We start from the raw sequence: 10,905 nt of genomic DNA, 5'->3' as shown, positions 1-10,905 counted from the left end.
CTTGAGGATGAACCTTCCGTTTCAGTTGTGCCTGCTTTAAACACATTCTTTTGTCGTCGGAACGGATGGTCGCTGAGTAGAAATCAACGATGACACTCAAACCAGCAAAACTTCCTTCCATGTCTCAATCTAAAAGCTTTTGAATCCTCCATGCAGTACAGACATGCCAACCTCCCATGTGTGCTCCAACCAGATAGCATACCATATGCAGGGAAGTCACTGATTGTCCATAGAACAACGACCTTCATGTTGAAATTTTGTTTTTTGTGGGCATTATACGTGGTAACACCGTCATCCCACAGTACTTTTAGTTCATCAATCAATGGTCTTAAACATACATCAAGATTTTGGCCAGGTGAGGTCGGACCAGAGATCAACAGAGAGAAGAAAAGATTTGGACGTTTCATACAAAAGCTTGGTGGAAGGTTGTATGGAGTTACAAATACTGGCCAACATGAGTATGGAGTTGATCTACCCCCAAATGGATTAAATCCATCTGTACATAGACCGAGTCTAACATTTCACACTTCCATTGCGAAGTTCTGGTGAGTACGATCAAAGTGCTTCCAAGCTTCAGCATCAACAGGATGTGTGATCTTGTTTTCATCGTGTCAAACTTTATTTGCATGCCATCTCATGTGTTTAGCTGTCCTTGAAGACATATACAATTGCTGCAATCTAGGAGTGATAGGTAAGTAGCGGAGCGACTTGTATGAAACTTCCTTTGATCTCGTGCTACCATTGCCTCTTGTCTTTGACTTGAACCGAGGATGCCCACATGACGGGCAAGATATGTTGTTTTCCTGCTCCTTAAAATACAACATGCAGTGATTTGGACAAACATCAATCTTTTTGTAACCCATACCTAGAGCGTTGACCATAACTTTCGCACGATAAAAATTTTGTAGCAATTTCTCATCTTTGGGCAACATACTCTTCACAATCATGCACAAACGGTCAAAACATGATTGACTCAAATTATACTCGGACTTCAAATTCATTAGTTGAAGAACTGCAGACAAGATAGTGTGACTCTCGCAACCGTTCCATAGTGGCTCATAAGCATCTCTAAGTAAATCATAAAATCTACAAGCTGCATCGTTTGGTGATTCTTCATCTACGGCAGTTCTTACATCACTAGAACTCATAGCAGAACCCGGTTATGTTCCTGTGGCATCAAATATCAAATTTGTATATGGATTATCGTGCACCACATTCAACCATGCATCAAAATCGTTTCTAAATTCTTCTCTATGAAACATCTAGTTCTGATAATCACTCATAAAACCCTTCCTGTATAGGTGATGTCTAACGCTATGAGGTTTTACAAATCGATTATTCTTACAAATCTTGCAGAGACACCTAATCTGACTTGTGGGATCCACTGTACTAACACTTGCCATTGCAAATTCAATAAAACTGTCAACACCATCCATATATTCATGCGATAACTCATTGTCCACTATCCTACGGTACATCCACTCATGGTTTGCAGTCATTTTCTTATGATGTTATAAATAATAGCCTAAAGAATTAAAAGAGAACAATCAGAATGCTACGATGAAGAAAATATCAAATTTATCATACAATATATGATGTCATACAATAATAAGAATTTTGATGCATGCATTGATAACTTAATATTTTCATGTGCAAACTATTAATGACACAATACAATCATTTGAAACATGCTTTCATTATACAATTTCACATGGAAGTCATAATCAAATTGAAAGTAACTACATGCAAGCATGGATACAATTACATCAAACATTGCAATACAACGTAATCATTCATATCAAACAAATGACAAACATGTATCTGCAACAAGCACACTTCAATATCTCACTAACTACTACCATGCCTAGCATGGACTTCGTACTCCAAAAATAAGAACACTTCAATATTCATACATTAAAATCATGCTCAGCATGATCTCCGAACTCCAACAAAGCAATCCTAAATATCAACAACTAAGTGAGTGTGTGAACAATAAAGTGTTACATCTAACAAATTAAATAACATGTGATACACTTGCATCACTTACTCACCACGGGTATTTACCCGATTTGCATTGTTTTTGTCACTTACTTACCACAGGTAGGTGAGCACGAGCTGATTTCATTGAAAAATCTGCACAAAAAAATTTTGTTTTAAAATAAAGTCACCACGAAAAAAAAAGGAGGTTGTTCCGGCAAGGGGTCGACTCCCCTGCTGTTCCGACAGGGGGTCGACCCCGTTACGGAACATAGGGGGTTAACCCCCTTACAGAACATAGGGGGTTAACTGACCCCCTGTTCAGGCAGAGGGCCGACCCCCAGCCTTTCCGCCAGTGAGTCGACCCCCTGCCGAAAAGGCAAGGGGTTAAACCCTCTGCCGGAACAGCAGGGGGTTAACCCCCTGCTGTTCCAGGTTAAACCCCTGCCGAAAAGGCAGGGGGTCGCCCCCCTGCCAGAACAGGCAGGGGGTTAACCCCCGCCGGGGTCGACCCTCTGAGGGAACAGCAGGGGGTTAACCCCCTGCCGGAAACGCAGGGGGTTAACCCTCTGTCGTTTCCCCCTGCTGTTCCGGCAGGGGGTCGACCCCCTGCCGAAAAATGCAGGGGGGGGGGCGTCTTTACCTGTCTCTGGGCGGTGGGACCGACGAACGACAGGAGTGGGACCGGCGAGAACGGCGAACAACGGGAGCAGCGAAAGAAGAAAAGGAAAAGCTGTCTGGGATTAGGGTTATTCGAAACTTAGCGACGGCATAGCGACGTAATTAATCCGTCGCTAATCCAACGTAAATCAAATTTACGAAATGAGCGACAGACTATATTCCGTCGCTAAGTAGCGACAAACTAGATTTTGTCGCAAACGTCGTCGCCAAATGGTGCGGCCGTAACGACAAAACAGTATGTCGCAAAATCCGTCGCTAAGTAGCGACGGACTAGGCGACGGACTATGTTCCGTCGCTATGTTCGTAAGCTTCATTAATTATAGCGACGGATGTTTGTCGCTCGGTAATCCGTCACTAACTAGCGATGAAATATTTCCGTCGCTAAAGTCCGTCGCTAACAACGTATTTTCTTGTAGTGCAAGGGTAACGTGGTTCAACTCATGATAGTCTACGTCCACGACCAAAGGAATTTCTCTCTATCTCTCTCTTCAATGAGACGTGAGGTGAGAGATTCCATTGATATCTTTAATAGCTATGCAAGTAGCTGTAGGCACCATTTTAGAAACAGTTTTTACATTTAAATCATCTTTCCTTGATGCAGATTTTTCCAGATCAACTTTCCCTTCAATTGTGCCTAAAGATCTTATCTGTTCTCTCTTATCTCGACATTTGAATTGGCTCTAATTTGGAATTGAGTCTACCTGATCCGCTTGACTCGTATCTACTTAACATTACAAAAAATGAACCTGTCAAGTTTCCTTAGTACCGACTATTTGATCATGAATAAGGACTGCCACTCATCTCTATGTCTATTAAGTCCCTTCCATCAACAAAATTTGCAAACTTCTGCATGCTTCTGTTCAAGGAGATCAGCTAGAATTTCTATTAATAACTATTTATTTCATTCCAAAAGAAAAAAATCCTAGCTGATCTAACTACATACACTGGTAGTAGGATTTAATGTTGGAAAAGGATAGATTATTGGATGACTTCCCAAGTGCCCAACCTGACATGCACCATCATGTTTCGCGTTCCCCCTCTGCTTGAATATGGTTCAAAACTGAAGACGCAGCAGCCCTTTTTTTTCTTTTTCTTTTTGAGCAATTAAAGATCCTAGAGGCAATTAAGAGGGCGACTTGGCAATTTCAAGCTTTCATGGTATGTAGTTTTCTTGTTTTTTTAGATAACGGGGAGAAATCACCATTATAGTTCAGACATTCGGTTATGGGCCCAAAGGTGCCACATTGACCGTAGCCCACTTTTAGTTTCCGCAGTGTAAAACTCCATGACTACTCCCTGCTGCTCACTATGGATAGTTTCCGCAGTGTAAAACTCCATGAGTACTCCCTGCTGCCCACTATGGATAGTTTCCCACGGGCTTCGACTTTGCAGCGAAGAATACAGTCTCCTATATCAAAATCGCAACCTTGTTCAACTTGATCCATTGGTTGGACAATGGGAGAGAACTCACAATATATGAGCCCAATTTTTTATTTATAAAAAAGCATAGTGAAATAGAGCAAAGAAAGCAAGTGATATATACCAAACTAGCTACTTGTTAAGAGCATGAGAAAGGCAACTATCAAGTTACTGCTTATGCTAGAATATAGTCAATAATGATTGTCATTCCATGCTTGTTTTGAGTACAATATGCAGGAACCTAAGTCACTATAGAAACTTACAAGCCAAAAGAAGCCAGTAGCAGTTATAATTACTGTCAAATACATAAAACCAACAGTCTCCGATTAGACTTTTACAAAATTACTAAGTGACCATGTGCTTCAAGTTTCACACTAACCATGAAGGGATAAAGCCATTAACATTATGTGCAGGAGCTGCAACAGTTATCTGCTCTTGCGCAGTTGGATTATACCTGCTCAAATATAATTAAGAGAGATCATTAAGAGGTGCATATGAATGCATGTACACGCGTGAACATATACACACACATAAGCACATGCATGCACATCTTTGAGCGAAACGCATGCACACACCTGTGTGCATGTCTGATAACTCTGTTAGGTCCCGGTGCTTTACAGTAGAAAGCGACTAAATAGTCTGTCCTCCATACTTTGAGTTTGCCTTTTGATTGTTTTATGGAATGTCGATCTCTATAGTTTTTTTCCTTTTTTTTTCTGAAAGGGGTCTCTATAGTTTATTTAGTGGTATAAAACAAGACAATGAATTTCTAATGTAAATATGGGTTTTTAGATCTAAAAATCAATGGTCCACGTTAAAAATTTGCAATGAAAGAAACATTTTTCTCATCGACAAATGCTCTAAAGCATGTTGTCTAGTAAATAAATTATGTCAAACATGATCAAAGTCCTAGATTATTCAAAAGACACTTAAAGCTATGACTTTATAAAGTGCTCCATGCTTGTCCATACTCTAATGAATGAGAGAGAGAGAGCTTAAATGATCATCACGTCGCTGAGCCAACGAGGTACAGCGTGCACGCAAAGAAGAATTAAAACGGGCGGTTTTTTATTTTTTGAAGTGACACAACAGTTGGTCTTTTAGGTCAAAACAAAGAGGATCTTGGATGTTTCAGAAGAAATGGGCGCATAATTGCATGCCTAGAGGAAAGCAGACCCGCCCATTTTCTCTATTCAGCATTGGCCACAGCTTGCTCAACGGAGCCATGCATGGTTAATTTTATGTCCACAGCAAGCACACAAAAAGGACCATTTATGAAAATAATGCATTATGACTTTGCTTTTGCTCATGCTTGTACATACAAGGCTCTCAAATATACTATCATCATTATTGTTGTGATGGCTTACCCAATTTGGAGAGTTGAGTCACACTCCAATGGATGGTAAAACCCGTCCTTCTGAGGGCCAGAGTGGCGACCATACTGGAGATGCTGCCCACCATTCTCCCATGACAGCTGCTGATGATTTGCGGACCCTGCTGCTCCCTCAAGCTGAAGGCAGTACAAGCATACGTGTCTTTCAGTTTATATATATATTATGAAAAATAGAAAAGATTTCATTAGCAGACCCTGCTGCTCCATTAATTCTTTCTATCTGCTAATGAAATCTTTTCTTTTTTTCATAAAATACGTACTTATGAAGAATTAAGCACTCTCTCTCAAAAAAAAGGAAGAATTAAGCCCATCATCAGGTGGTGACTGATCAATAAAACCTCTCTAAAAAAAAAAAAAACAGAAAGAAAAGGAATTGGGATCAAGTGCAATTGCATTACATGATTGCAACGTGCCGCTGCATCTAATCACCCTCTATCTACTGTTGTATAGCCTGTCTGATGTGGGGCCCAACAACAGATGGGGAGTGATCAGGTGCATCAGCACATTGCATTTGTGCAATTTGATTGCACCTGATTCTGCCTCCAAAAAGAAAAGAGAGAACATAGCAATTTGTTTTTTCACTAGTAACAAAGAAACCATCCTCGGAGTAAGAGACCTGGCCACGCTGGACTATGCCTGCCAAACCTATGGTCGCTTCTCCAACAGCATAAGTGTATCACCCTCACCTGATACTAGAGCATGGCCGGGCCTTCACCTGATAGTTGCACTGCCTTCTTGCTTTAGGAACATAACCTTTGGACCAGATTCCTTTAAGCACTCTCCTAAGTGGAGGAGAGACTGCAAATGGTGGATCATTTCGGAGTGATGGCGCGTTTGGGAGAAAAGAAATAACCGACTGTTTCAGGGAATGCAAGAAAATCTGGCATTCATTACTTTGGCTATTCAAGCAGACGTCTTCTTCTTGGCAAAGACAGTCCGGCCCAATTTAGATATATCTTGGATTGGTAAGAATAAGCTGGGCTCCTTTCAATCTCAGAAAATTATTCTGGACTGATGCTTTTGATGTATTCTTCAGATCCCTTCTGTGGGTCTGTCCTATATCTCAGGATCAACGATCTCTCATCGTCTATTCTATTATCCATTTCTCAATATTTTTTTTCAAGAAAAGACATTTAAATTTATTGAATTCCTTAAAAACAATCTGGAAGATAACTAGCGAACCAGAAGCCCAATGAATATATGTGTCTCATGAATACTGGTGGAATCTGAATGTTCTGACTTATTTGAAATCTATGGACAACTCAAGACCCAATAAGGTTGGTGGCATTATGATGGATCACTAACTAGACTGGAAAACTTACCAATATATAAGTGACTACGCTTAATAAAATAAAAACATTCACCACAGCACTTTTTTGGAGTAGACATGCATCTATACATACCTTCCTCACTAGGGCCATGTTAGCATCTTGGAGAATTTGTTCCTGGAGTACATATATCAGGTCTTGGGATCAAACCAAGTAAACAAACAACAGATAAACCAACAAGAATGTAGGCTACTATCTAGAAGAAATATCATGTTACCTTTCCTTTAAGATCTGAAAGCTGATCAAGCATGAATTGCGTCTGCATATATAACACATCAACAAAGACAAGAACGTAAGTTAAATATTTAATTTCTTTATCTGATAATATTGTCAACGTTTGACTTAGGCCCTACTTAATTTATATTATAATCAAGACACACTACAAGGAGAAACCAATCTCTCTCTCTCTCTCTCTCTCTCTATATATATATATATATATAGAGAGAGAGAGAGAGAGAGAGAGAGAAGTCGGTCGAAACGCACGCCGCAGCAGCGCGTGTTTGTTTTTAGATTTTCAGGACCAGTCATGAACCGCCTCTAAAGATCCATTTTCTGCCCAGACATCCTAAAGGTCAAGAAAAAGGTGTAATCAGACACGCTGGGAGCGTCCAATTTCGTTCGACACCCAATGCATCTGATGATACACTTTTTCCTATATATATATATATATATATATATATATATATATATATATATATATATATATATATGAGAACTAGAAGTATGGGCATTTCCCGTGCTTTTTAGCAAATCTGATCATGTAGATGAATTTGTTAGGAATCAAATGCTGGATAGTGTATTTTCAATAAAAAAATTTGATTTTTGAATGCTTGAATATTTATGAAGATTATGAGTCATTGATTTTAAAGCCATAAAAAGATCTAGTTTTTGCATCATAATCAGATGATTGAAGAGCTGGTTTTTGTAGATCACATCCTGTTAGATTCAAGAGAAAAGAACAAAAAATCCATGAAAATCGTGGATCATACTGTAGTTCTCATATTCTAGTGATTCTATATATATAGGAAATGGGAACCTACTAAATATGAAACCTACTATCAGATTTTCACGACACTTATGAGAACCATTATCATGACTTTAGACTCCTTGCGATTCACCCTAATGCTATTTATGAAATCACATATTTAATCTAAGATAATGGCTATAATGCATGACCCTTCACAATAATAATAGCAATGCATGACTTAACAGTTCATCTACCCAGTACTTGCATGTATAACTTTATACATGCCCACAACTTGCATGTATAATCTACGCATACTCACTAAATGCGCTTGGTTCTCATTCCCATGCTACCCTTAAATATTTGCATAATACCAAGACCTCCCTTGAGTTCTCTACAACTAATAATTTGCTAAACTACCCAAGCACACACTAGTATTTAACAACTTGGTCCAAAAAACATCGAACCTCATTTACAATAAGAACTTGTTTTGGAGTGAAGATTTATATCCTCCTTTAGACTTAATATCGTGAATCAGTTAGATCTTGGTCAGAATCAGCACTGAATGTATTCCAAGTCCCTGCCATGTTAATGGAATGTATAACTGCAATGCTATTGATCTCAATCATCAATGTCATACCCTCATTGAAATAAATGCAAATGCCATTGTTATGAATTGGCACTGCCAAGTATCTTAGAGTTTCACTCAAAATTATTATTATTAAGAAAGCAATGAAGTTCATAAGAAATTTTGAAATTTGAGATATACCCCTTGTTACCATATAGACTGTCTTGGAATGATACAAAAAAAATGGAAAATGATTGTACTCTTATGTAACATGGACTCCTCTAACAGGGCACCGTACCCGTGTCTCACCCGTGACCATGCGGGTACGACACTTGAACACGGCTTTCTTTGTGTAAGGTGAAGTCAAGTAGATTTAGCTAACCCTAACCCAATTCAGTTTTATCTATATTATATATATAAATACATAAATGCGTGCGCGCGCACACACACACACACACACACACACACACACACACACACACACACACATATATATATACACGCACTAGTGTGGTGGTGTTTTTTATTGATCAGCAATAGCAATTGTAGCTTGTTAATTTGATTTATTGCATGAATTTATGCATGATGAATTGGTGATATAATATTGTTTTTTTTTATTAGTATTAACTTTAAATTGTTAATATATATATATACCCTCCCTGTACCTCCCGCAACTGTATCCATACCAGCACCCACACCTATGTGACATAGCCATACTTTATGGCAAAAATACATTTTTTGAAAAAACTCTAATTTTTTAAAATTCACTCTGTAAAAAATTATAAATGTTTATCTTTAAATAATCTTTTTTACCCTTTACACAAGTGAATTTCCTCCCAAATATGTGCCCAACGTATTGCATCTAAGATTTGTGAGAGACTTTGCCATTGATTTTTTACCTAGAAAATGAAGAATTCTGAAAACACACACAAAACAACAACAACGAAACAAGACAAAAATATCGTTCCAACGATACCTAATTTGCTAGAAAATAATAAACGGACACTAAGATACAACTCCGATAGTGTTCTTAAAACATGATATGAACAAGATTATTCTATGTTATTTTCTGGCCATCTGCACTGAAAATCCATAAAACAATAAAAAAAAGTGACAGATCGGGGCATTAGCTTTCTAATGCCATAAAGATCACCTTGATCTGATGATCGATTGGGGAGAAACGTCCTCTAGAAGATAAATTGTTTGGTTGTTACAGTTTACAGAACATGTTTTTGTTCCAATTTTGGAACTCAAACGGAAACCCTAGAAGGGTTTTTGGTTCTGACACAAAAAAGAAAGGTTACAAGCTTGTTCTCAGCTTTTCAACAACTATAAAAGCATAGGTTTTCAATGTCAGATTTGAGAGATACAGGTATGAGAACATAGACTATTCTGTAGAAAATATATGAATTTTCTTCTAAATATGTGAATTTCCTCCTAAATATACGATTTTTCTGCTAGATATCTAAATTTTCTCCTAAACATGTGAATTTCCTCTTATTTATGTGATTTTCATCTCAAATATGCAAATTTTCACCTAAATATGAAATTTTTTCTCTAAATATAAGAATTTCCTCTTAAATGTGTGATTTTTCTGTTAAATATGCAAATTTCCTCCTAAATATGTGAACTTCCTTTTAAATATGCATTTTTTCTCACAAATATGCAAATTTCTTCTTAAATATGTGAATTTTAGAAGAAAATTTGCATATTTGGTAGAAAAATCATATATTTATTAAAAAATTCATAAATTTAGGAGGAAATTCATATATTTGAGAGGAAAATTATACATTTGAGAGAAAAATTACATATTTAGGAGAAAATTCACATATTTGAGAGAAAAATCACATATATAGGAAGAAATTTGCATGTTTAAGAAGAAATTCATATATTTAGGAGGAAATTCACATATTTTCTGCATAACAATCATTGTTCTCAAATTTGTATCTCTCTGATTCAGTGTCAAAAATTTGTGTTTTTATAGTTAAAAAATTGGGATACAAGCGTGTAACTTTCTTATTTTGAGTAAGAACCGAAAACCACTATAGGATTCTTGTTTCTGAGTTCCAAAATCAAAACAGAAACATGCTCTATAGACTGAAACAACCAAATAGTCTATCTTATAAATGATGTTTCTCCCCAACCATTCATCAGATCAAGATGATTTTGGTGGTGTTAGAAAGTTATTGTCTTGATTTGTCTCTATCATTTTTATTGTTTTTCTAAATTTTTGTTGTAGGTGGCTGAAAAATAACATACAATAATCGAGTTAAGCGTAGTCGCACTTGTTTATCTCCTCTTTTAGGAACACTCTCAGGGATGTATCTTAGTACTCGTTTGCCATTTTCTAATGAATAAGGTATCGTTGGAAAGATATTTTTGTCTAGTTTTTTTGTTCTTTTTTTGTGAATCCTTTATTTTTTTGGTCAAAAATCACTAACAAAGTCTGTTACAGATCTTGGATGCAATAATTGGGCACATATTTGAGAATAAATTCATATATTTGGGGGAAAATTGCTTGTATAAAGGATAAAAAGGTCTTTTTAAAATCAAACATTTGCGATTTTGGACATTA

The 10,905-nt window shown here is 37.3% G+C and overlaps 1 protein-coding gene across 1 annotated transcript in view; it reads right to left on the bottom strand.

Annotated features, from left to right (window-relative positions):
* Positions 1-4,352: 4,352 nt before the first annotated feature.
* LOC149813064 (agamous-like MADS-box protein MADS2) overlaps positions 4,353-10,905 on the bottom strand; it is a 64,866-nt gene continuing 58,313 nt past the window's right edge. The window contains exons 5-8 of the mRNA XM_089991652.1: positions 7,016-7,057; positions 6,874-6,915; positions 5,445-5,587; positions 4,353-4,531 (exon numbers count right to left, since the gene is read on the bottom strand). Coding sequence (XP_089847778.1) covers positions 4,447-4,531; positions 5,445-5,587; positions 6,874-6,915; positions 7,016-7,057 — 312 coding nt within the window. The 3' untranslated portion in view covers positions 4,353-4,446. The remainder of the gene's footprint in view (positions 4,532-5,444; positions 5,588-6,873; positions 6,916-7,015; positions 7,058-10,905) is intronic.

This window comes from Nuphar pumila, chromosome 16 (genome assembly GCF_984573655.1).
Source record: "Nuphar pumila chromosome 16, dmNupPumi1.hap1.1, whole genome shotgun sequence".
NCBI lineage: Eukaryota > Viridiplantae > Streptophyta > Magnoliopsida > Nymphaeales > Nymphaeaceae > Nuphar > Nuphar pumila.
Note: the sequence above shows the minus strand (reverse complement) of the source record. Positions and strands in the feature narration are given on the sequence as shown.